A 27,093-nucleotide genomic window follows, 5' to 3' on the forward strand; every position below is an offset into this window, starting at 1 on the left:
ACGACCCCATCTTTTAATAAATTTTCCACAGAAAAGTTCTGGGTGCAAAAGACACTGAAGTTTGCAGTCTATTCATACATGTACTGCACCTGACAGACTGATGTGAATAGGTTATCTTTAGAAACCATTTGAGATGATTAACAGGCCACTGTGGGGCACCTGAGATTTTATAAAGCTAAATAGAGCTTATGAAGATTGGAGTGCCTCCATCCCTTTGACCTGATGAAGGCCCTAATAGATTAGTAGGTGACTTAAATGATCAAAACATTGAAGGCTTATATATGAGGCCCGCACTGTAAAACAGAATGGGGAAATAAGAGAAAATATTTGTTTGTTTACCCATCTTCATATTTGTATTCACATAGTTGACAGCTGGCCTGTTAAACAATTGCTAAAAAAAATACATTTTTTTTTTTTTTTAACTTTCTCTATATTGTCGTGTGCACTTTCACATGGCACAAGCACACAGAGTGCCTTGCTAAAGTTTCATTGTTGATGACATAATATGAAATTAGCACAACAATAAATTATACTTAGTTTTTTCCTTAAATGTGTATGTTTGTTGCAAAGTTTTTCATTTAATATGTGTGGGGAAGTATTGGATAACCTCCTGGCAACTGAAAAACTGATGGTGTAGAAATTATGACAGAACCACTAATGCGCTGTACTGGTAGAAGCTGGGGTTCTGAGGAAAACAAGGCTAACCCATAGAGTATTACAGTATCAAAATATGATCTTGTTTAGGAGCACAATGTCTGTTTATAAGCATTTCCAAGCTTTATGGTGCTAGAAAATAACTTAAAGATAAAAACCTTGAGGTCCTAGTCATTACATAGGCAGTCATGGTACCTTGTAGCACAACACCAAGTATGGACTTGTTGCTTGAGGTGCATAACTTCATGGGTGTAGTACAAGAGACCAATAATATGAATCTCCACTCTCTCATAGTGATTTCCAGTCCCTGCCAGTGGTACAAGTAGTGCTGTTGACTCCTTTCTGACTTTTCAATTCACTGGAACCTGGTCACATGACTCCCTCTGCCTGGGCAGGCAGATGTGAGGACTGCAATGGTGTAATGGTTTAGTCTTGAGGACCTGGGCTCTAGGCACTACTCTATGAGGCCTACACCTTTTCAGCAAACTCTTCCACATGGGCATGCTAAAGGTTAATCTGACAGATGGTATAAATAACAAAAAGGCAATCCTCAGCAGGTAACTAGTCTCTCCATATGGTCTTTTACCTGCGGCAGTAACTGCACCAATGGGTTGGTAAAGATGTAATTGTTGGCTGTCCAGGTTGTTCCCTTGCATTTATAACATGCTTTGCCAGGAGAGGGGTTCTATGTGAGGGCAGGTGCATTTACATTTCGCCTGGTGGCATATACAATACCCAGTAGAGAAACAAGAGGACTGGATTATGGGTAGATAAAATGCATGCAAGGGAACTGAGTCTACATCAGACACCTTAATATGTGTCTCTAATTCAAATTTATACCGGATGCTGATAACAAGGGGTTCCCATATCTGTCCCCTAAGAATTAATCCAACTGATGAGATAAAAGTAAGCATAGCATCTAGCATAAGATATGTTTTTATAAAGTCATTAGTTATTTACAGAGGGAGGAATACATAGCAGGTTGGTCTGGGAAAAAGTCCATGTCAACCTAAGTGCTTGAATTTACAAGAACTAGAAATCCAAATTAATGGTAAAGGGTATGTGAACAAATACCTTAAGCTTCTAAATTAAATCGAATCAAATCAAATAGCACTTGTAAAGCGCACAGCTACTCGTTTCAGGTTCATCGATCACTGACCTCACAATGGAGGAGTAACATTAAAAGGCACAGTTAAATAATTAAGTTCTTAAGTGATGTTTAAAAGAGCTAGCATTCTTTGTGGCACAAATATGTAAGGAAAAAGCATTCCAGCTAGCGGTGGCCAACGTGGAAAAAGAGGTGCCTCTCGATCTCTTATTCTTTGTCTAAGGTACTACTACCAAGAATTCATCAGCGGAGCAATAATGGGAGAGTCTCTTAGTTAGTTGGGGCCAAGGCCATAGAAAGCTCTATGGGCTAGCACCAGCTCCTTGAACCTCACTCTCGACCACACAGGCAACCAAAGCAACTCCGTGAGATGGGCCTGGAACCAGATGTTCCTCTGAATATTACACAAAAGCCATGCTGTGGAGTTTTGCACCAACTAGAGTCTCTTGAGTTGATACAAAGGGAGACCCCAGTGTAATTCATTAGCATAGTCCAGCCAGGAAGTAATGAGGACATGGATTACCATCTTCTGACAGGGAGAGGGGGCAGTAACCAAAAACTTCCTTAGGAACAGGAGGAGACCAAAACGGATCCCAACTACATATTCAACCATGGTTTAATGGATGGGGGTATTGCCAAACTTCACTCCAAGTTTCCAAACCACTTCAGCAGGAAAATGAGAAGATGGGGCAGCTCTAGGCAAGACTTCACTCCCAAGGGCGTTGATAGGGGAATGGGGGAGTTAGGGGGCGTATGCGGGGGGCAAAAACCAGCACTTCTGTCTCACTCTTGTTGCACTGGAGATTCCTCCATCACATCCCCTCAAACACCACTGTTCCGGTCCCAAGTTAGTAGGAGGATCTGCGTTTCATCAGCACAGGAGTTAACATGTACGCTTAAGGATTCCACCACTGTTGCCAGAGATGACAAATTATAAACAATGTTGGACTCAAGGAAAAGTGAAGATGTGGAATGCAAAAAAAGATCATAATGTTTATCATATTGTAAAGTAACCTTACCCACACAGAAAAATCCATTGAGCCTTTCTTCCCCTATCTAAACATGATGTTCACTTGGTTAAATCTGTAAGCTGACAGATTTGTGCAAACTGCGACAGGAGCTATACATTTGCATGTACCTGCATGGAGAGATCAGTTTGTGCTTGTGGACTCACATGAGAAAGGGTCTGAAGATGTAGATCAAGAAGACTAAATTACGTTACGCTGTAGCACACCTGCCTAAGTTTCAGAGATGACTATGGAGCTAGGTGTACTACGGATGAATGATAAATTATTTCTTTATTGCAGACACCACAAACATAAAGATAAAATGCCTAAGAAATTTCTGAGTGCATTAGGAGGGAGTCCACCCTACTCTGAGCATGGAGATTTAGGTAAAGTCTAGCCTCTGTAAGAGGTACCACATCAGGTTTAAGGAGTTAACACTTATCCAGATGGCCTAGACCATGGCAGACTCAGAGCACACAAATGCAAGTTTGGTGGGATGCACTGGCGGAAGTAAAAAAACTGTGTTAGGAAAGTTTGCCTCAAGGTTGGGATCTAGTCCCAAATATAGCGTGGCCTGATGTTAAAACTTGTTTGCCAAGATAGATGCCAAATCATGCAAGATGTAGTTAATGTGCAGTAGGAATTCTGGAGAAGCAGACTAAAAACGAGAGCTTCGACCCAATAAGGAAAAGATTTTAAGTCCTTTACTATTAAATGCACAAGGATGAGAAAGTCAGGCTTAATAACAATGTCCAAAAGTACGTAAAAAAAAAAAAAAAAGTTAAAGTTCATATCTAAAAAGAAAACATGTCCAATGCCTTACAGACCAGAAAACAGTAGTATATCCAGTGCTTCATTTGTGCTTGTTTTTTGCGGTCCTGAGCACCAGCACTTATTTTTCAGGTCGGGCGCTTATTCTTCTGCCTCAAGCATTTACTGCGAGCAAAAGACACATATGGGAAAGACGGGGGAAGACAAAAAACAAAAGAGTGTCACAAAGGGAGAAAGCAGAAAGCTGCAAGAGAGAGCTGAAGGGGCAGGGAGTGGCTTTAAATTGGTTAAAGGGGCCCGAGATGGCTTCAGGATTACGCTGCCTCAGTATTCCGTGTTCGCACATTTAAATGCAGCAGCCGCGAGATTAAGAGGGCGGCTTTAGGCACCAGCATGTTTTTATTTACAAATGAAGCACTGAGTATATCCCAAAGGTCAGTGATTGCACAACAACTTGTCAGCATTACTATCAGTAGAATTATATTTTTCAGAATGTACATTTTAGACTTTTTCTTTTTTTTTTTTACACTATAGGCACTGTACATGATAGTCATCCTACCTTCAAGCCTCCCTTATCATCTTGAGGGAGAGGGATGTTTAAAGATGGCTTACTTCTTGAGCGTGACAAATTCAATTTATTTTTCTGCTTGCTCTTCTCTTTGTCTACTTGCATACAGACTGATGCCAACAACCGCACAAGCTCAGTGTCTTGAAGGGAAAAATAAATACATTAATCCAAATTTCAGCATCTTCTGAGATCCTCACCCTATTTATCTGATAACAATTGTTCGAGTACTGAGAAACTCCTCTGATAGAAGCACATCTGTTAGATGTACTGCCCTGCAGTACTGGTAACTAACACCTTCAAAATATAAGCTGTCTTATTTGTAACTTTCAACAAAACATTTTTCCATGGAATGCTGCAAGGTACATAGAACCCTGAATTCATGCATTTGTACACAGAGTACTGAAACAGTGAAATTTACAACCCATGCTAGCGGGGCAGATCATGTGTAGGGAACAGTTGCAGACTATCCCAAATGGATAAGAAATCAATTTCTCTTCTGTGATCGCATCTAGATGGATAGCAGTTCACAAAGCTGGAGAGTACAGCTCAGGGTTAATTACAGTCAAAATAGCTGCTGTCATTCAGGCTGGCGGGACCAAGCACAGCAAAGCAAGAAAGTTTAAAAGTAGGTTATAAACTTGGTTCCTGTGCAACAGATATCGAGGACAAGATCTTTGTTACAACTTAAGTCTGTCATCAAATTAGGTTACAGTAAATAAGAGTCAATGTGTAAAAAAACAATTCACAGTGTAATAAATTAATAGGACTATCTTTACAACGGCTAGGAATATAGTCAATTCCAACAATGTTAACACATCTTCAATGACTATGCAATGAAAGTGTCATTGGCTTCCTTCATCCTTGGCTTAAACAAAGATTGAATAACTGCTTGCATCTCACCCTGGATCAATACTCTAGGCACATACATGTGCACAATGCTTTATGCAATTATTATGCCAATGTTTTGCACTGTAATGTTGCCCATAAGTGTATCCAGAGCCACCATTCCTCTGATTGAATGTGCCTTTTTTAACTATCAATTTTTGGCCCAAGCCTGGTGATGGCTTTGCTTCCTTCTAACCACTAATCCATCAATAATTCTCAGCATCCTCATGCACACGCCTCTCTAGAACCTGACGCATCACAAATAATTCCACCCTCCACACACATGGGCAGACACATACTTGATCTGCTCTTCACCGACAGACAGACACTACTGGGATAATACTCTCCTATCTTTGAAATGGTCAGCGTGCGATGTTGTGCCCTTCTTCATCTCTTTTCTTCACACATGCTAAAAAAATGGTGTCCCCCCCTCAATCCTTCCTACAACACGTATTCTAGATTCTTTCTGCCATAACCCTCTGGATCTTCTTTAATTTAATTTCCACCGGCAACAGTAAACAATACTGTGAGGAAGGGCTCTTTTTGACATGGTTAGCCCCCATTTTTTGCCTGATGTATGACGTAGCCTAGAAATGGAAGTGCCCAGGGCCACTGCTAACCAGAGTCCCTGGGCCGGAGCACTTTCCCTATAACTGTTGTAATGCATTGGTACAATTGGATACATCCTTACCTACCACTATAAGTCCCTAGAAAAAGGTACTTTGGTACTCTGGTCATGGGGTACTAAGTATAGGTCCCTGAGGGCCGCAGCACTAATTGTGGCACCCTCTAGGGCCTTGCACCCAGATACACCCAGTCCTACCTATGTAGGCTGAGTACTCCGAGGTAAACCTAAAACACAAACCCAACATGGCACACTGCCTGTATGGCCTGTCCACCATACACTACATACTCTATGGATAAGACACCACTCTAGCATGCCTTCCAGCCTTAAGGCAGGGTGCACCATATTTTTATGTGAGGGCATAGCCGCATGAGCAATATGCCCCCATTGTGTCCTTGCCAACCCTGGGACACAGTAAGTGAACAGAGCAGCTATTTAAATGCATGTGCTGGCCACTGGTCAATACGAGTTTCCAAGGTGCATGATGGCCACTCTGAACCCTGGGTTGTTTGGTGTCAAACAACTTAGAATGATAAATCTAAACTGGAACCTATATTGGATCTATCCCTAAAAGTACTCAAAGTCACCTTAGAGGTGCCCCTGCAAAAGCTAACTACCCTGGCATAGTTGCTGACTAGTTCTATCCAGCCTGCCATCTCCTGACATCCAATCAGGAAACGCTGGGGAGAGATCCTTCTCTGATTTGTAGAACAAAGCCTTTCCTGGGTGGAGGTGCCAACACCCCCTCCCTCAGTAACGTGCATTGCCCTGGCGGTGAGCTTCAACGGGCTAATTGCCTTTTAAACTCGATCCCCAGGCCTGCTTCTAGCAGCAGATGGTAACCCCTGTGCAAACCCCCGCTTTTGGCAGGAGCAACGGGGGAAACTCACACAATAAGAAGGAAGAGTTGCCCCACCTGGCATGCACCACCCCTAAGGTGTTGCCTTCGAGGTGGGCACTGCATTTCATTTACCTCCATCTTGGATGGAAGGAAAATAGCCAATCAGGAATAGAGAAGTGGTCACTTTAGTGGGTGAGCCACCCAAAGGTAGCAATGACCCACTGGCCACTACCAAGTTCCCCGTAAGACCCTCACTAAATACAGTATTTAGTGGACATCCAGAGACCAGGAAATCAGATTTAATGGACAAAAGCAGACCAGCGCCAAGAAGATCCAAGGCATGAGAAGTGTGGACCTGCTGCAACAAAGAAAAGGTGCCAAACCCTGCCTGCTGCACCCAGAACCCCACAATCGCCGCTGAGTAGCTGCAGGACAACTGCAAAAACTCTAGAAAAAAAAAACAGAGGACTTCCAGGCTTCTAAATCTTCACAGAACTCCCTCCAGAGTGGAGGTACCATCCTACAACCTCAAGAAACCAGCAAGCCAGTGAGGGTCACTTCACTCTCCAGCCACTAACTCCTGAACAAGAGGCCACAGCTGAACCAAACAACGGCCGACCGCAAGGACAAACCCTGCTAGTGTGCCAAATTTGGTGGCACTGCAGCCTCCAGTGGTCTAACCATAATACCCAGGGTATTGGTCAGCTAACGTCAGACACCAAGAAAACCAGCCTGCTCAGCACTGAAAAAGGACCAGGAGGAAGGCCCAATCAAGAGACTTCAGGAACACCCGGGACCTCCTGCCACAGTGCCCCTGTAGTCCTGCAAACGACCCTTGAACCGACTTACTTCCTGCTTCGGAGGGTACACTTGCGCACAGCTCCTGGCTCACGGATTCGCTCTGCACCCAGGCCGCCCTGTGCCCTGCACTGAAGAACCTGCTGTGCGATAAGGGTCCCCAACCCTTGCAACCTCCGCACTCCAAGGGGACCCTGAGGAACCAATTTTATTCTTGCCTGTGCAGTGTTTCTCCAAGTGGTCCCCTACAGTGGCCCTGCACCACCACCTGAGACCTTTACTCGCTGCTCCTGTGGGAACTGGGAGCCGCCCGAACCTCTCCAGCTCGCACAGTGTGCCCACCGACGACATCGACCTGCAAAAGAAGAACTTGGTTAACCAACTGTACAATTTTATATGTTTTTTTAAAGATGATCTTCCATTTATTTCTATGGTGCATATTTACTATTATTACTATTATAAGACTATTTTATTAAACTTCAAAAATTCATATTTCAAAAAGTACTTAACCAATTTTGATAATCTTGGTCTTAAAAATGACATAAAACTCTGAAGTATTTTTAAAAATTGGTCTTGAGTTATTCCTTTGAGCATGTGTTGTGCGTACAACAAATGCTTTGCACTTTTCTAAGATTGGCCTAACTGCTCGACGAATCTACCTTAAACTTTAGAGCATTGGGTGATCTAGTTTTTACTCCTGTAAACCAACGTGTGGTTGCCGGGACCCCCTACAAAATGTGCCTAGCTTTGCACACTGCATAGAGGGCCATCCTCCTACATTTGGTGAATCAGCGGTGGGATAAAAGATTTCACATTTGCTGATACCATTTTGTCAATTTTGTGAGCACACAGAGAACTCTCCAAATTGCCTTTAGTTAATTATTTTTGGATTTTTAATTTACTAAACATTTTTTTGCACAATTTTTAAATAATTGTTATGGCCCTGGTTAGGTCCCTACAACTTCATCAAAATGTTTTAATAGTCCTTACTTTAGTTGGCCTATCCAAAAAGGGGACTACAAATTTGTAAAAAGGTCTCAACTTTAGTAAAGTAAAAATGACAGATGAAAAGACCAAGCACCAGGCGCTCGACCTTGAACTTTATGAAGCATAAAGCTATAAACAAATATGACCACAGCACACGAACAATGTACAGTAAAAAACTACAACAGTAAGTTCAAGGTGTAAAGAGCCGTCGACAAATGAGATGTGTAGGAAGTTGGCTCTGTATGTGCTATTTCAAAGTAAGGAATAGCATGCACAGAGTCCAAGGGTTCCCCTTAGAGGTAAAATAGTGGTAAAAAGAGATAATACTAATGCTCTATTTTGTGATAGTGTGGTCGAGCAGTAGGCTTATCCAAGGAGTAGTGTTAAGCATTTGTTGTACATACACATAGACAATAAATGAGGTACACACACTCAGAGACAAATCCAGCCAATAGGTTTTGTATAGAAAAATATCTTTTCTTAGTTTATTTTAAGAACCACAGGTTCAAATTTAACATGTAATATCTTGTTTGAAAGGTATTGCAGGTCAGTACATTAGGAACTTTGAATCATTTCAATTGCATGTATACTTTTCAAGTTATTCACAAATAGCTATTTTAAAAGTGGACACAGTGCAATTTTCACAGTTCCTGGGGGAGGTAAGTTTTTGTTAGTTTTACCAGGTAAGTACGACACTTACAGGGTTCAGTTCTTGGTCCAAGGTAGCCCACCGTTGGGGGTTCAGAGCAACCCCAAAGTTACCACACCAGCAGCTCAGGGCCGGTCAGGTGCAGAGTTCAAAGTGGTGCCCAAAACGCATAGGCTTCAATGGAGAGAAGGGGGTGCCCCGGTTCCAGTCTGCCAGCAGGTAAGTACCCGCGTCTTCGGAGGGCAGACCAGGGGGGGTTTTGTAGGGCACCGGGGGGGACACAAGCCCACACAGAAATTTCACCCTCAGCGGCGCGGGGGCGGCCGGGTGCAGTGTTAGAACAAGCGTCGGGTTCGCAATGGAAGTCAATGAGAGATCAAGGGATCTCTTCAGCGCTGCAGGCAGGCAAGGGGGGGCTTCCTCGGGGAAACCTCCACTTGGGCAAGGGAGAGGGACTCCTGGGGGTCACTTCTGCAGTGAAAGTCCGGTCCTTCAGGTCCTGGGGGCTGCGGGTGCAGGGTCTTTTCCAGGCGTCGGGACTTAGGTTTCAGAGAGTCGCGGTCAGGGGAAGCCTCGGGATTCCCTCTGCAGGCGGCGCTGTGGGGGCTCAGGGGGGACAGGTTTTGGTACTCACAGTCGTAGAGTAGTCCGGGGGTCCTCCCTGAGGTGTTGGTTCTCCACCAGCCGAGTCGGGGTCACCGGGTGCAGTGTTGCAAGTCTCACGCTTCTTGCGGGGAGATTGCAGGGGTCTTTAAAGCTGCTCCTTTGGATAAAGTTGCAGTCTTTTTGGAGCAGGTCCGCTGTCCTCGGGAGTTTCTTGTCGTCGTCGAAGCAGGGCAGTCCTCAGAGGATTCAGAGGTCGCTGGTCCCTTTGGAAGGCGTCGCTGGAGCAGAGTTCTTTGGAAGGCAGGAGACAGGCCGGTGAGTTTCTGGAGCCAAGGCAGTAGTTGTCTTCTGGTCTTCCTCTGCAGGGGTTTTCAGCTAGGCAGTCCTTCTTCTTGTTGTTGCAGGAATCTAAATTCTTAGGTTCAGGGGAGCCCTTAAATACTAAATTTAAGGGCGTGTTTAGGTCTGGGGGGTTAGTAGCCAATGGCTACTAGCCCTGAGGGTGGGTACACCCTCTTTGTGCCTCCTCCCAAGGGGAGGGGGTCACATCCCTAATCCTATTGGGGGAATCCTCCTTCTACAAGATGGAGGATTTCTAAAAGTCAGAGTCACCTCAGCTCAGGACACCTTAGGGGCTGTCCTGACTGGCCAGTGACTCCTCCTTGTTTTTCTCATTATCTCTCCTGGACTTGCCGCCAAAAGTGGGGGCTGGGTCCAGGAGGCGGGCATCTCCACTAGCTGGAGTGCCCTGGGGCATTGTAACACGAAGCTTGAGCCTTTGAAGCTCACTGCTAGGTGTTACAGTTCCTGCAGGGGGGAGGTGTGAAGCACCTCCACCCAGAGCAGGCTTTGTTTCTGTCCTCAGAGAGCACAAAGGCTCTCACCGCATGAGGTCAGACACTCGTCTCTCAGCAGCAGGCTGGCACAGACCAGTCAGTCCTGCACTGAACAATTGGGTAAAAGACAGGGGGTATCTCTAAGATGCCCTCTGTGTGCATTTTTTAATAAATCCAACACTGGCATCAGTGTGGGTTTATTATTCTGAGAAGTTTGATACTAAACTTCCCAGTATTCAGTGTAGCCATTATGGAGCTGTGGAGTTCGTTTTTGACAGACTCCCAGCCCATATACTTTTATGGCTACCCTGCACTTACAATGTCTAAGGTTTTGCTTAGACACTGTAGGGGCATAGTGCTCATGCACATATGCCCTCACCTGTGGTATAGTGCACCCTGCCTTAGGGCTGTCAGGCCTACTAGAGGGGTGACTTACCTATGCCACAGGCAGTGGGAGGTTGGCATGGCACCCTGAGGGGAGTGCCATGTCGACTTAGTCATTTTCTCCCCATCAGCACACACAAGCTGGCAAGCAGTGTGTCTGTGCTGAGTGAGGGGTCCCTAGGGTGGCATAAGACATGCTGCAGCCCTTAGAGACCTTCCCTGGCATCAGGGCCCTTGGTACCAGGGGTACCAGTTACAAGGGACTTACCTAGGTGCCAGGGTTGTGCCAATTGTGGAAACAATGGTACATTTTAGGTGAAAGAACACTGGTGCTGGGGCCTGGTTAGCAGGGTCCCAGCACACTTCTCAGTCAAGTCAGCATCAGTATCAGGCAAAAAGTGGGGGGTAACTGCAACAGGGAGCCATTTCTTTACACAAGCCCCCCCCCAGCCCACAGGCCAGGAGACTCAGCCAAAGCTGGGAGAGTCTTCCTAGTCTGTCAGGCGAGGAAGAGTAGAGGAAATAGGCTGGTTTGTTGCAGGGCCTACTCTGCCTTACATCCTCCTGTTCAGGTCATTCCCTCTGGGGAACTGACCCACTTCCACAGTGATAGGACCTAGTCTGAACTGCCTCTTGTCTGTGCTTTTTATGTCTTCACCCATTCTCTCTATTTTGGGGTTAGAGGTATCCACCTCTGCTAATCTTATCTTAACCAGGGTCACCCCTAGCTTACCCAAAGAGGTTACCCAGAGCTGGAGTAACCCCACCATGACCAACAGGGTCAGGGGGCCTAACTTGCTATTTGGCATGGGGTCAGACCACCATGCCAAGGATAGTGCAGCCATAAAGGCTAACACCCAGCAGAGGCCACTGACAGCTATCAGTGCCCAGAACCCCACCTTTAGCTCTTCACCTACAAGGGAAGGGGCTAAGTTACAGGCTTCTTTGGGTTCAGGGTGCCTGTCTGCTGTATTAGAGTGGGGGGTTACCACATCTTGTAGTAAACACCCTTCTTCCACTCTTTCTTCTGTTAGCTGAGGAGCCACCCACTCAGGCTTAACAGTTGCCTGACTAGCCAGGACTTCTTGTGGGTCAGGTTGGACTTTATCAGAGCCACTTTTGGAGTTCTCCCCTACTGGAGCAGAATCTCCTTGGCTTGCTGGAACCTTGGCTAAAGGTTGTCCACCTTTCCTACTCTGTTTCCTTTTCTTTTTCTTCTGGGGCCTACTTGCATTTACTGCAGAGGCAGGCACTCCAGAATCCTTGGGAGAGGACTGGCACTGGACCAGTTCCTCTCTTGGGCTCTGACTAACCTCTGGGTAGTCATTTCCAAGGAGACAATCAAGGGGGAGGTCTGTACTGACTACCACCCTTCTCCAGCTAAAAGTCCCACCCACTTCTATGGGCACAAAAGCCACAGGCCTATCAGTGACCCTGTCTGGGCTAACTCTTACTCTGGCCATCTCACCTGGGACGTACTGGTTTGAGAACACCAGCCTGTCATGCACAATAGTGTGACTGGCACAAGTGTCTCTCAGGGCAGTGGCTGGGATTCCATTCACCAGTAGGTGGTGGAAGTGTCTACTTCCCTCTGGAATCTCCAACTCACCTGTTGGGCCCTTTTTCCAGTTGAAGGCTATGAAGACCTCCTCATCTGAGGAGTCATCCCCAATGGCTACACTGGTCACCCCTGGGATTTTGCTAGGGGGTTTGTTTTTGGGACAAGAAGTGTCCTTGGTGTGGTGCCCTGTCTGTTTACAGTTATGGCACCATGCCTTAGTGGCATCCCAGCTCTTACCCTGGTACCCACCTTTGTTTTGGGTTGTGTCTTGGGGCCCACCCACCTGTTCTGGTTTTTGGGGGCCTACAGAGGACTCTTTTTCTTTGTTTCTAGTGTCACCCACTTTCTCCTGGGGAGTCTTTGTAACCCCTTTCTTTTGGTCACCCCCAGTGGAAGTTGTGGTTACCCTAGTCTTGACCCAATGGTCCGCCTTCTTTCCCAATTCTTGGGGAGAAATTGGTCCTAGGTCTACCAGATACTGATGCAACTTTTCATTGAAGCAGTTACTTAAAATGTGTTCTTTCATAAACAAATTATAAAGCCCAACATAGTCATGCACTTCATTTCCAGTTACCCAACCATCCAGTGTTTTCACTGAGTAGTCAACATAATCAACCCAGGTCTGGCTCGAGGATTTTTGAGCCCCCCTGAATCTAATTCTATACTCCTCAGTGGAGAATCCAAAGCCCTCCATCAGGGTACCCTTCATGAGGTCATAAGATTCTGCATCTTTTTTAGAGAGTGTGAGGAGTCTATCCCTACACTTTCCTGTGAACATTTCCCAAAGGAGAGCACCCCAGTGAGATTTGTTCACTTTTCTGGTTTCACAAGCCCTCTCAAAAGCTGTGAACCATTTGGTGATGTCATCACCATCTTCATATTTAGTTACAATCCCTTTGGGGATTTTCAACATGTCAGGAGAATCTCTGACCCTATTTATGTTGCTGCCACCATTGATGGGTCCTAGGCCCATCTCTTGTCTTTCCCTTTCTATGGCTAGGATCTGTCTTTCCAAAGCCAATCTTTTGGCCATCCTGGCTAACTGGATGTCCTCTTCACTGGAGTTATCCTCAGTGATTTCAGAGTTGTTGGTCCCTCCTGTGAGGGAGCCAGCATCTCTGACTATTATTTGTGGAGTCAGGGCTTGAGAAGCCCTGTTCTCCCTAGATAGGACTGGTGGGGGGGAATCACCCTCCAAGTCACTATCATCATCCTCTGTGTTGCCATCCTCAGAGGGGTTGGCTCTTTCAAACTCTGCCAACAGCTCCTGGAGCTGTAGTTTGGAAGGTCTGGAGCCCATTGCTATTTTCTTTAGTTTACAGAGTGACCTTAGCTCTCTCATCTGTAGATGGAGGTAAGGTGTGGTGTCGAGTTCCACCACATTCACATCTGTATTAGACATTATGCTTCTAAAAGTTGGAATACTTTTTAAGAATCTAAAACTAGTTCTAGAATCTAATTCAAACTTTTACAAACTATTAAACTCTAAAAGAAATGCTAACAGGGACTAACACAAGGCCCTAGCAGGACTTTAAAGAATTTAGAAAACTTTTCAAATTGCAAAAATCAATTTCTAATGACAATTTTGGAATTTGTCGTGTGATCAGGTATTGGCTGAGTAGTCCAGCAAATGCAAAGTCTTGTACCCCACCGCTGATCCACCAATGTAGGAAGTTGGCTCTGTATGTGCTATTTCAAAGTAAGGAATAGCATGCACAGAGTCCAAGGGTTCCCCTTAAAGGTAAAATAGTGGTAAAAAGAGATAATACTAATGCTCTATTTTGTGGTAGTGTGGTCGAGCAGTAGGCTTATCCAAGGAGTAGTGTTAAGCATTTGTTGTACATACACATAGACAATAAATGAGGTACACACACTCAGAGACAAATCCAGCCAATAGGTTTTGTATAGAAAAATATATTTTCTTAGTTTATTTTAAGAACCACAGGTTCAAATTTAACATGTAATATCTTGTTTGAAAGGTATTGCAGGTCAGTACATTAGGAACTTTGAATCATTTCAATTGCATGTATACTTTTCAAGTTATTCACAAATAGCTATTTTAAAAGTGGACACTTAGTGCAATTTTCACAGTTCCTGGGGGAGGTAAGTTTTTGTTAGTTTTACCAGGTAAGTACGACACTTACAGGGTTCAGTTCTTGGTCCAAGGTAGCCCACCGTTGGGGGTTCAGAGCAACCCCAAAGTTACCACACCAGCAGCTCAGGGCCGGTCAGGTGCAGAGTTCAAAGTGGTGCCCAAAACGCATAGGCTTCAATGGAGAGAAGGGGGTGCCCCGGTTCCAGTCTGCCAGCAGGTAAGTACCCGCGTCTTCGGAGGGCAGACCAGGGGGGGTTTTGTAGGGCACCGTGGGGGACACAAGCCCCCACAGAAATTTCACCCTCAGCGGCGCGGGGGCGGCCGGGTGCAGTGTTAGAACAAGCGTCGGGTTCGCAATGGAAGTCAATGAGAGATCAAGGGATCTCTTCAGCGCTGCAGGCAGGCAAGGGGGGGCTTCCTCGGGGAAACCTCCACTTGGGCAAGGGAGAGGGACTCCTGGGGGTCACTTCTGCAGTGAAAGTCCGGTCCTTCAGGTCCTGGGGGCTGCGGGTGCAGGGTCTTTTTCAGGCGTCAGGACTTAGGTTTCAGAGGGTCAGGGGAAGCCTCGGGATTCCCTCTGCAGGCGGCGCTGTGGGGGCTCAGGGGGGACGGGTTTTGGTACTCACAGTCGTAGAGTAGTCCGGGGGTCCTCCCTGAGGTGTTGGTTCTCCACCAGCCGAGTCGGGGTCGCCGGGTGCAGTGTTGCAAGTCTCACACTTCTTGCGGGGAGATTGCAGGGGTCTTTAAAGCTGCTCCTTTGGATAAAGTTGCAGTCTTTTTGGAGCAGGTCCGCTGTCCTCGGGAGTTTCTTGTCGTCGTCGAAGCAGGGCAGTCCTCAGAGGATTCAGAGGTCGCTGGTCCCTTTGGAAGGCGTCGCTGGAGCAGAGTTCTTTGGAAGGCAGGAGACAGGCCGGTGAGTTTCTGGAGCCAAGGCAGTAGTTGTCTTCTGGTCTTCCTCTGCAGGGGTTTTCAGCTAGGCAGTCCTTCTTCTTGTTGTTGCAGGAATCTAAATTCTTAGGTTCAGGGGAGCCCTTAAATACTAAATTTAAGGGCGTGTTTAGGTCTGGGGGGTTAGTAGCCAATGGCTACTAGCCCTGAGGGTGGGTACACCCTCTTTGTGCCTCCTCCCAAGGGGAGGGGGTCACATCCCTAATCCTATTGGGGGAATCCTCCTTCTACAAGATGGAGGATTTCTAAAAGTCAGAGTCACCTCAGCTCAGGACACCTTAGGGGCTGTCCTGACTGGCCAGTGACAACTCCTTGTTTTTCTCATTATCTCTCCTGGACTTGCCGCCAAACGTGGGGGCTGGGTCCAGGAGGCGGGCATCTCCACTAGCTGGAGTGCCCTGGGGCATTGTAACACGAAGCTTGAGCCTTTGAAGCTCACTGCTAGGTGTTACAGTTCCTGCAGGGGGGAGGTGTGAAGCACCTCCACCCAGAGCAGGCTTTGTTTCTGTCCTCAGAGAGCACAAAGGCTCTCACCGCATGAGGTCAGACACTCGTCTCTCAGCAGCAGGCTGGCACAGACCAGTCAGTCCTGCACTGAACAATTGGGTAAAAGACAGGGGGTATCTCTAAGATGCCCTCTGTGTGCATTTTTTAATAAATCCAACACTGGCATCAGTGTGGGTTTATTATTCTGAGAAGTTTGATACTAAACTTCCCAGTATTCAGTGTAGCCATTATGGAGCTGTGGAGTTCGTTTTTGACAGACTCCCAGCCCATATACTTTTATGGCTACCCTGCACTTACAATGTCTAAGGTTTTGCTTAGACACTGTAGGGGCATAGTGCTCATGCACATATGCCCTCACCTGTGGTATAGTGCACCCTGCCTTAGGGCTGTCAGGCCTACTAGAGGGGTGACTTACCTATGCCACAGGCAGTGGGAGGTTGGCATGGCACCCTGAGGGGAGTGCCATGTCGACTTAGTCATTTTCTCCCCATCAGCACACACAAGCTGGCAAGCAGTGTGTCTGTGCTGAGTGAGGGGTCCCTAGGGTGGCATAAGACATGCTGCAGCCCTTAGAGACCTTCCCTGGCATCAGGGCCCTTGGTACCAGGGGTACCAGTTACAAGGGACTTACCTAGGTGCCAGGGTTGTGCCAATTGTGGAAACAATGGTACATTTTAGGTGAAAGAACACTGGTGCTGGGGCCTGGTTAGCAGGGTCCCAGCACACTTCTCAGTCAAGTCAGCATCAGTATCAGGCAAAAAGTGGGGGGTAACTGCAACAGGGAGCCATTTCTTTACAAGATGCATCAATATTTCACGTTTCTCGTAGGAAACATCTTTTATTTCCAACAGTAATCTTGCAAGCAGAGAAACAAGTCCATAAAGCACAGCCAACACGTGTTTCGTAACACAGTGACTTCTTCAAGGCTGTAAGAGCCGTATATACAATATATATTTTTTATTTTATTTCCCTCCATTAATTGACTTAATCATATGTGAATACAGAAAGTTAACGTATCAAATTACGATCAGTCATATGTGAGTATAAGGTGTATAAGTGCACAAAATAAGGTAAGGAATCCCAGTACATAGTTCAATTGAAATAGACAGACACGGCAATGGAAACAGTAACAGTAATAGCCCAGCGGGCAGACACCAATGTGAAAAAGCAAGGTCGTCAAGGGTGAGAAAGATCCAGAGTGGCTGCCATAAAAACCAACCGCTTTGGAGGAATCAGATGAAGAGTCACCTGAAGAATGAAAGGTGGAAGCATACAGTGAGCCGACGTGGGAAGAAACGCTGTTAACATTGCTGATGTTTAGACCATGAAAAAGTGAGAAAAAACTTAACAGTGGTACATGTACATAGCGGACTAAAGAACATCGACTTAGACCTTCCTAATGTATGGACAGAACGTGGAAGGTCCCGAGTAGAAAGAGAAAATATATGGCAGAATGTGTTGCTGAAAAGTCGAGAGAAGCTGTCAAGTAATGAACGAAAAGGGGTATATTTAGAAAAGCAAAGAGTAGTTACCTGTAGCCACAGTGGGAATAAGAGCAAGTATTTTAGTTCACATATTGTAAGGTATGAAATGTAGGGACCAATGATCAAAGGTACTGTAGTCCGAAGGACCTTGGTAAGTCCAGGTGCAGTCCTATAGAAAAATAGAAAGGAAAGAGATAAAGTTGTGCGAAATGGCGGGGCTATAGGAAGTGGTTGAGAAAGTTGATGGAGCGAGATAAGTAGGCAAGAGTGAGTAGAAAGTGAGACAGGGGCAGGACCGAGAGTGAAGGCGGTAGCCTAGGCAAAAGTTATACGTAATGGCGGGGCCTGGAGAGGTGGTAGAGAGAGCTTAGGGAGCGATATGAGTAAACAGAAATGTGGGGGTGAGTAAATAAGTAAGGAAAAGGCAGGGCCGAGTGAGAAGACGGTAACCTGGTCAAGAGGATAGGCCGTTGAAGAGAGGTTACGATAGTAAAACATATGGAATGTTTGATAAGTGAAAATGCTGATAAGTTATCAATAGGGAATGCTGAAATTAGAAATAATGGTATAGAAGCGCAGTTCCAAACATAGGGGAGGTAATTAAGTGAGAATAGCAGTAGGGGGTAACAATAAAATTGCCAGACAAAATAAAGTAGTACTAAGCAAAGGGCAAGCCGGTAGTAGCAGGATAGCAAGCGTGACACAAAGGCTAAATACTTAAACAGGGAACAGAGTACTGGAAATGTTTGGAGTAATAGAACAATAATATAATAATGCGGGGGCGCTAAATGGTCTTACCTAAAATACCATATGTATCACAAGTAGCATTTGTTCAATTGTATCTGTAGTGAACGGCCCGTCGGGTGAGAGCAGTGTTAAGTAGCCAGGAAGGTAATAGAAATGGAAGAAAGTTTAGGAAAGAAGATATTAAACAGCAAAGGCCGCGCTGTTGGAATCCTTCATCAAAAGTGAAGGGAGAAGACGGCGGCCATATTGAGAGGGTAAACAGAAACGGGATGAAAAGTTACGAGAAAACATGAATAAGTGTAAAAAGAACGGTGTACAATAATAATACATGAGAGACTCACATGCAGAGAGGAACATAGATAGTAACAGCAATGTGAGTCCAGACCAAGTATACATACCCACCGATTAATAAGCAACATGGTGTGTACGATAACCAAGCACACCAGTCCAACGCAGGTGTAGAAACATTTAGGCCATAGCGGAAGGCATACATTGCCACATAGTCAAACATAAGACTGAGATACGTCTAAGTATGCCAGTCGAAAAACAAAGAAGGCCTGTAGGCATGAAAAGTTTACAAATACACATTGGTAACAATATAGAAATAAGAGCCAACATCAAGTATAAAGTAGGATCGTAGTTTCAGTGTTTAGCTGGTGTACATGGAGTAGACGAGTAGAAGTTTCAACCAATATTTGACATATGATATACACGTTAGGTCTTAAGTTATACAAAAGGAGATAAGTGGTGTATGAGCACTAGGAGATAACCCAGTAAGTGAAGTGATCCTGGAAATGTGTAGAGAAGGAATATTTAGGTTAGGAACACATGTAGTTCCTTGTCAGTATTGAGACCCTTTTCCACGGCCCGTAATTTAAGTATCCATTTGGCCTCAACCTTGTGTAGTTCCCTGGTTCTGTCCCCCAATCTGGGTGATGTGCTTTATGGACTGCTTGCAAGATTACTGTTGAAAATAAAAGATGTTTCTTACGAGAAACGTGAAATATTGATGCATCTCATTTGTCGACGGACTCTTTACATCCTGAACCTACTGTTGCACTTTCTTTTTACTGTACATTGTTTGTGTGCTGTGGTCATATCTGTTTACAGCCATTTGTGTAATGTTATACACATTTTTCGTACCTACAGGTAGTGAGGCACCAGACCACCTGCACCATCTGCATACCTGCTAATTCTGTCCATACCAACTTAGCTACCTCCAGGAAGTGCAGTATCCTACTCCACTACTACCCTTGAAGCATAAAGCTATGACCAATTAGAAAGACTCTGCAGGCAGTACCAAATGTGTACTGGAAAAGCCCAACTGCAGAGAAACTTAGGTTTCTGGTGGCCCAGCACAAAAAGGATAATCCCCCAGATGAAGAAAACGATGCATATGTGGTAGGTGAAGTTGATCCTGTGGATAATGGGGATGAGGGTGGTTCCTCTTCTGCCAGAAGCACTAGAGCACACACAGAAACAGACCTGGACATTGCCAGGCTGACCAAGAGACTGGCCTTCGAGAGTCCGCTTTGGAAATAGAGGAACAGAGAAAAGAGTAAGTCTTAGGACCCATTTCTGGTGGCAACATACACGGATTGAGAGAGAAATCCTTCAACATCAAGCACCCAAAAGGAGTTGTCACTCCCTTTATTGAAGGGGATTATGTAGTCAAATGGTTTTCTGCCTTTGAAAGAGCCTGTATTGGGTGGGAAATTGAGAGAAAACATTGGGGCACACTTTTGTGGGAGTTATTCTCAAGAAACTGCAGGGAAAGGCTCCTGACATTGAATGAGGCAGATTCTAAAATCTATGACCTCATGAAGGGTAGCCTGATTGAGGGCTTTGGATTTACAACTGAAGAGTACTGAATAATGTTCGGGGAGTCTCGAAAAACACAGAGCCAAACTTGGGAAGACGTTGTGGACTATTCAGTAAAAATGCTGGGTGGTTGACTAGCTGGAAACAAGGTACAAGATTTGATGGGCTGTATAACCTGTTCATCGAAGAGCATCTGCTGAGTAATTGTTTCACTGATAGGCTACATCAACATCTGGTAGATTTATGTCCACTTTCCCCTCAAGTATTAGGGAGGAAGGCAGGCCACTGGGTCAAGACAAGGGTCACCAAAACTGCCACTGGTGGGGGGGAGACCAAAAGAAAGAGAACAAAAAGACTCCTCCCCCGCCTCCCCCCAAGGGAAAGAGGTGAGCCAAAGTAAAAGTCATAAAGAGTCTTCTCAAGGCCCCCAAATACCGGCATAGGAGGGTGGGCCCAGAGACCTCCTCACCTCACAGTCTAGCGGTTGGTTCAAAGGTAGACACTTTGATCCCAGCAAGGCTTGGTGCCATGACTGCAAAACTGAAGAGCACCAAACTGGAGACTCTAGCTGTAAAAACAAAAAGAATGCATCTAGTCAACCTGCAGTAAATGCAGTTGCCAATCTCCAGATGGGATCAGAGGTGTGGCCTGACCATGTCAGTGACCCCACAGAGGCAACATTAGTCACTAAGGGTGGGGTAGAATTATCCTGTCCTGTCTGACCAAGTAATATGCAAAAATACAGACAGCAACCTTGGATTATTGGGGAGAAACTGGAAGCACTGGGGGACACAGGAGCTAGTGTTACCATGGTAACTCAGCACTTGGTTCACTCAAATCAGTTCCTGGTAGGGAAGTCTTATCCTGTCACCAATGCTGACAATGAGACAAAGTGCCATCCCATGGCGATGGTAACCTTTGATTGGAAAGGGGGAGGGGGGGAGCATAGTAGGGCCAAAATAAGTGGTTGTGTCCTCATCCATCCCAGTAGATTGCCTCCTTGGAAATGACCTGGAGCATTCCCCCTGGGCTGATGTAGAATTGAAGACCCATGAAGCAATGCTAGCGATCCCTGAGTAGGCATGCGTCAAGACAAGGGCACAAAGCAAACTTCAGAGAGAAAAGAGAGAGCTGGGTCCTGAAAAAGTGGAATAGTGGACCAGCCTCCCAAGAGAAAAGGTAAGAAGATTGGGGAACCAGCTTGAAAACAGATCCCAAATCAGGTTCCTTCTTCCCAGGAAGAGGAGCCAACCTCCTAGAGGAAACTGAGCCTGAAGAGCTTCGGCCTTACCACCCAGAGCTCTAGGGCCCAGTGGGATTCTCCAGGAAAGATCTGTGCCAGGGGCAGAGGGCCTCCCCACTCTTGAAGGCCTGAGGCAGCAAGCTGCACAGGAAGAGTTAAGGAATGTCAGAGCTACCCACAGGATTTATTGGGAGGAGGGGCACCTGCACACTGAGGCCAGAGATCTCAAACCTGGTACAACCAGAAGGATGGTAGAGTCCCTGTTATTCAGAGAATTTCTCCTCACTCTAGCCCGTGACATTCCCCTACCTGGGCATCTGGGCCAAGATAAAACTTGGGGTAAGTTAGTTATCCACTTTTATTGGACAGGATTGTCCCAAAAAGTGAGGGACTTTTGTCAGTCCTGCCCACCTGCCAGGACAGTCGCAAAGCAGGTGGGCACTTAAAGGCCCCCTTAATATCACTACCTGTGGCTGGGGTCCCTTTGAAAGGGATGGCGTTGACAATGTTAGCCCCCCCTTGACCCTCAAACAACATCAGGACACAGATACATACCAGTGGATCATGCCACTAGGTATCATGAGGCTATACCCCTTAGTACCTTTACTGCACCTGCAGTTGCCAAAGCCCTGCAGGGTATCTTCGCCAGGGTACGGTTCCCTAAGGAGGACGTATCAGACAAAGGTTAAAGGTTCATGTCTGCTAACTTAAAACACTCATGTGGGGTGGCCTATAATATCACCACTCTATACCATCCTCTAACAAATGGGATGGTTAAGAGATTTAACCAGACTTTAAAATGCATGATTGGAGGGTTCCCTGAAAAACTCAGAAGACAATGGGATGTCCTGCTTCCTTGCCTGCTGTTTGCCTACAGGGAAGTGCCACAAAAGGGAGTAGGTATCTCTCCATTTGAACTTTTATTTGTGCACCCTGTAAGGGGACCACTAAGTCTTGTTAGGGAATGCTGGGAGAAACCTTTCAAAGAGCCTCAGCAACACATTGTGGACAATGTGCTTGGCCTATGTTCAAGAATGGCTGAGACCATGGAGAAAGCCAGCAAAACCTTCAGGCCAGCAAGGAGCTGCATAAACTCTGGTTTGACCAGAAAGCTGCTATGGTGGAGTTCCAACTAGGGCAGAAAGTTTGGGTGTTAGAACCTGTTGTTCCAAAGGCCCTCCAGGACAAATGGTCTGGGCCCTATCTAATACTTGAAAGAAAAGGGGAGGTCACTAATCTAGTTGACCTAGGCAGTTGCAAAAACCCAAAAAGAATTACACATGTGAACCGCCTAAACCCTCTCTATGATAGAGCTGATGTGACCATGCTCATGGTTACGGATGAGGCACAGGAAGACGAAAGTGAACCTCTCCCTGATCTCCTCTCCAGCAACCTCCAAGATGATTCTGTGGATGGAGTGGTCTTACCAGACACCCTCACAAAGCAACAGCAAACTGATTGCAGGCAAGTTCTCAACCAGTATGGTGGGGTATTCTGCCTGACCCTTGGAAAAACAAACTGTTGTGCCCATGATGTGGGCAGTGGTGACAGCCTGCCTGTCAAGAACAAGATTTATAGACAGTCAGTCCATGTCAGAGAGAGTATTCGAAGAGAAGCTAAAATTATGCTGGATTAGGATGTCATTGAACCCTCTGAGACACCCTGGGCTAGCCCAGTAGTTTTAGTCCCCAAACCCCACTTAAAAGGAGAGCAAAGGGAAATTAGGTTTTGGGTGTACAGGCCCCTCAACTTTGTGACAAAAACTGATGCACAACCAATTCCAAGAGCTGATGAGCTCATAGACTAGGGGCATCCAAATATCTGAGTAACTTTGATTTGACATTTCGGTAATGGCAGATGGGTCTGACCCCAGGAGCTAAAGAGGCCAGCATTTTCTACTCCTAGTGGGCATTATCAGTTCACTGTTATGCCCTTTGGACTAAAGAATGCACCTGCCACCCTTTGGACATTGGTGAACCAAGTCCTTGCTGGACAGGAATCTTTCAGTGCAGCTTTTCTGGATGGCATAGCTGCTATAGTTCCACCTGGCAGGATCAACTGATCCACCTGGGGAAGGTCCCCGAGGCTCTACAGAAGGCAGGCCTCACTTTCAAGGCCAGTAAGTGCCAGATAGGGCAGGGGAAGTTGTGTACTTGGGCCACCTGGTTGGTGGAGGCCACTTACAACCCCTTCAATCCAAGATTCAGACTAATCTGGTTTGGGAAGCTCCCACAACCCATACACAGGTAAGGGCATTCCTTGGCTTGTCTGGGTACTATAGGAGATTTGTTAAAGATCTACAGCTTCCCCCCACAGAGCTAACCTCCAAGAAAATGCCCAAAAAGGTTAACTGGACAGGGAGTTGTCAAAAGGCCTTTGACACTCTGACGAATGCTATCTGCTCTGTTTCAGTCCTACAAGCACCGGTCTACTCCAAGCAATTCATAGTCCAAACAGCTGCTTCTGCAATAGGGACAGTAACAGTCGTTTCCCAGTAAAATGATGTACATAACCAGACAGTTGCTTTCATAAGCAAGAAACTTCTCCCTAGGGAGTGCCATAGAGAGGGAGTGCCACAGATGCTGTGGTGTGGACCCTGAAGAAGCTGAGACCTGCTTGGTTCTCACATCGTAGTTCAGACTGACCACAGGCCTCTCAGATAGCTACAACAGATGAAGTGTGAAAACCCCAAACTGCTTACGTGGTCCATTTCACTACAGGGAATAGACTTTCAAGTGGAACACAGACCTGGGAATGCCAATGTAGATGGCCTTTCCAGGTTCTTCCACTTAGATGATGAAGACTCACTAGGGAAAGGGTAGTCTCATCCTCTTTCATTTGGGGGATGGTGTGAGAAAGAGCCTATTTTTTACATGGTTACCCCTACTTTTTGCCTGATGTATGATGTAGCCTAGAAATTGTAGTGCTCAGGGCCCCTGCTAACCAGGTTCCCTGGGTTAGAGCTCATTCCCTGAAACTGCTGTGATGCATTGGCACAACTGGATACACCTTTAGCTACCACTATAAGTCCCTCTTAAAAGGTACTTGGGTACCCAGGGCATGGGGTACTGAGGGTAGGTCCCTTAGTGCAGCAGCATAAATTGTGCCACCCTCTAGGGCTATGTATCAGATACACCCTGTCCTACCATTGTAGGCTGAGTACGCAGGGGCAAACCTAAAACAAAAACTCAACATGGCACTTTGCCTGTGTTCCCTCTTCACCATACACTGCATACACTATGGATAAGACACCTCTTCGGCAGGTCTTTCAGCCCTAAGGCAAGGTACACCATATTATATGTGAGGGCGTAGCTGCATGAGCAATATGCCCACACTGTATCTTTGCCAAACCTGGGACATAGTGAGTGAACAGAGCAGCCAATTTATTACATGTACTGGACACTCGTGAATACGACTTTCCCAGCTACATGATGGCCACTCTGAATCCTGGGTTGTGTGGTATCAAACAACTAAGAATGATAAATCGAAACTGGTACCAGTATTGGATGTATCCCTAAATGGACCCAGAGTCACCTTAGAGGTGCCCCCTGCAAAAGCTAACTACCCTGGTATGGTTGCTGACTGGTTCTATCCAGACTGCCACCTCCAGACATCCAATCTAGAAACCTTGGGGGAGAGATCAGTCTCTCTAGTTTGTAGAACAAAGCCATTCCTGGGTGCAGGTGCCAACAATGCCTCCCTCAGGAATGTGAATTGCCTGGCAGCGAGTCTCAAAGGGCTAACTGCCTTTGAAACTCTACCTCCAGGCCTGCTCCTAGGAGCAGATGGTAACCCCCGAGCAAACTCCCACTTTTGGGAAGAGCAATGGCGGGAAACTCGAAACAAAGAGTAGGAGGAGTGGCCCTACCTAGAATGCACCACCCCTAAGGTGTTGCCTGCGAGGTGGGCACTCCATTTCATTTTTCTCCATCTTGGATGGAAGGAAAATAGCCAATCAGGGAAAGGGAAGTGACACTTCCCATAGGAAGTGGCCACTTTAGTGGGTGGAGCCACCCAAAGGTTGATGACCCATTGGCCACTACCAAGTTTCCCCTAAAATGCCCACTAATTACTGTATTTAGTGGGCATCCCTAGACCAGGAAATCAGATTTGACAGACAAAAGAAGACCAGCACCAAGTAGATCCAAGGCACAAGAACTGTGGACCTGCTGCAACAAAGAAAAGGTGCCAAACACTGCCTGCTACACCCAGGACCAGGCAATCGCCGCTGAGCAGCTGCTGGACAACTGGAAAAACTCTAAAGAACCCCAGAGGACCTCCAGGCTTCGAACATCACCATAGAACTCTCTGCAGAGTGGAGGTACCACTCTACAACTACAAGAAACCAGCAAGCCAGTGATGGTCACTTGACTGAGCAGCCGCAAGCTCCCAAACTGGATGCCGCAGCTGGACCAAACGACATACCGGCAACAGCGAAGACAAACCCTGCTAGTGTGCCAGGTTTGGTGGCACTGTGCCCTCCAGTGGTCAAATTGTAACAACACCCTGCGTATTGGTCAGCTAAGGCTGGACAGTGAGAAAACCAGCCCGCCCAGGGCTGAAAAAGGACCAGGAGAAAGCCCCAGTCGAGGGACTTCAGGAACACCCCGGACCTCCTGCCACAGTGCCCTCTTTGTCCTGCAAACAACCCTTGAACTGACTTACCTCCTGCTTCAGCCGGCATCCTTGTGCACAGCTCTTGGCTCAAGAATTCGCTCTGCACCCAGCCACCCTGTACCAAAGAACTTACTGTGCCCTAAGGGTTACTCACCCCTTGTGACCTCGCCATTCCAAGGGGAACCAAAGAACCATTGTTAAACTTAGCTGTGCAGTGCTTTTCAAAGTGGTCCCCGGCTGGGCCCTGCATCAGCTCCAGAGGCCATTCCTTGCCGCTCCCGCTGGAACCGGGAGCTGCCCAACTTCTCCAGCTGGCACAGTATGTCTACTGACGACCTCAACCAACCTGCAAAAGAAGAACTTGGTAAACCAACTGTATGATTTTATATGTATTTTGTAAGGTGATCCTTCATTAATTCCGTTGGTGCGTAATTAAGCACAAAAATACTTTTTATGAAACTTAAAAAATTTATATCTGATAAAGTACTTAACCAATTTTGATAATCTTGGTCTTAAAAATTACATAAAAATCTGAAGAATTTTTATAAAGTGGTCTCAAGTTATTCCTTTGAGTGTGTGAGTTGCAAGATTGATGCTGTAAGTACAACAAACGCTTCACACTTCTCCAAGTTTGGCTTAACTGCTGGACCAAGCTACTTTACAAATCAGAGCATTAGGTGATCTAGTTTTTGACCACTGTAAACCAACGTGTGGTTTGCCTGGACCCCTGCACAGTGTGCCTAGCTTTGCACACTACAACGAGGGTTAGCCTTCTACAAATACCTCAACCCAAATCAATAGAGTCAAGTCCACGTCTCCTATGCCACCTTACCCCCATCAAAAATGTTTCTTCTACTCACCAACTCACTCAGGCTTGTAATAACCAAGCTGAAAAATTCTGCATGATCAAATGCCTGTGTATTAACCTTTTATGTGCAACTAATACTCGCACTCTCTCCCCAGAGCATCTGTCTGCCATTGGCCAACGCTTGGGAGGGTTGCAAAGGACTCTCTGGTGCTTGGACCAGAGGGTTCCCTTTTCACCTTTTTAAGGGTTGAGCTGCTGGGGAAGAGTCATGGGTTTAGGGACATGAAAATCAGCGTGCATGGACATCATTACAAAGAAAGTGACATGAACAGATTGGCTCATTTTATTTTCACTAGATGTTGCTCAGGGGCATATCTCAGCCCTGAGCACCTAATGCCCACTAGACACCAGGCATGCATTGTGTAGTTGTAAACAAAAAAACTATAATATATATATATATATATATATATATATGTGTGTGTGTGTACATTTGTTCGAGGTATGTTGCGCTGCAGATTCACATGCTGTGCATTATCCTGCCAT

General features: G+C 46.1%; 1 protein-coding gene across 2 annotated transcripts in view; it reads right to left on the reverse strand.

Moving 5' to 3' along the window:
- Positions 1-27,093, reverse strand: part of ANKS6 (ankyrin repeat and sterile alpha motif domain containing 6) — a 389,890-nt gene that overhangs the window by 241,068 nt on the left and 121,729 nt on the right. For both annotated transcript variants that reach the window (XM_069219478.1, XM_069219477.1), the window contains exon 6: positions 4,100-4,248. In XM_069219478.1, coding sequence (XP_069075579.1) covers positions 4,100-4,248 — 149 coding nt within the window. The remainder of the gene's footprint in view (positions 1-4,099; positions 4,249-27,093) is intronic.

The sequence above is a fragment of the Pleurodeles waltl genome, chromosome 2_2 (genome assembly GCF_031143425.1).
Source record: "Pleurodeles waltl isolate 20211129_DDA chromosome 2_2, aPleWal1.hap1.20221129, whole genome shotgun sequence".
Lineage (NCBI taxonomy): Eukaryota > Metazoa > Chordata > Amphibia > Caudata > Salamandridae > Pleurodeles > Pleurodeles waltl.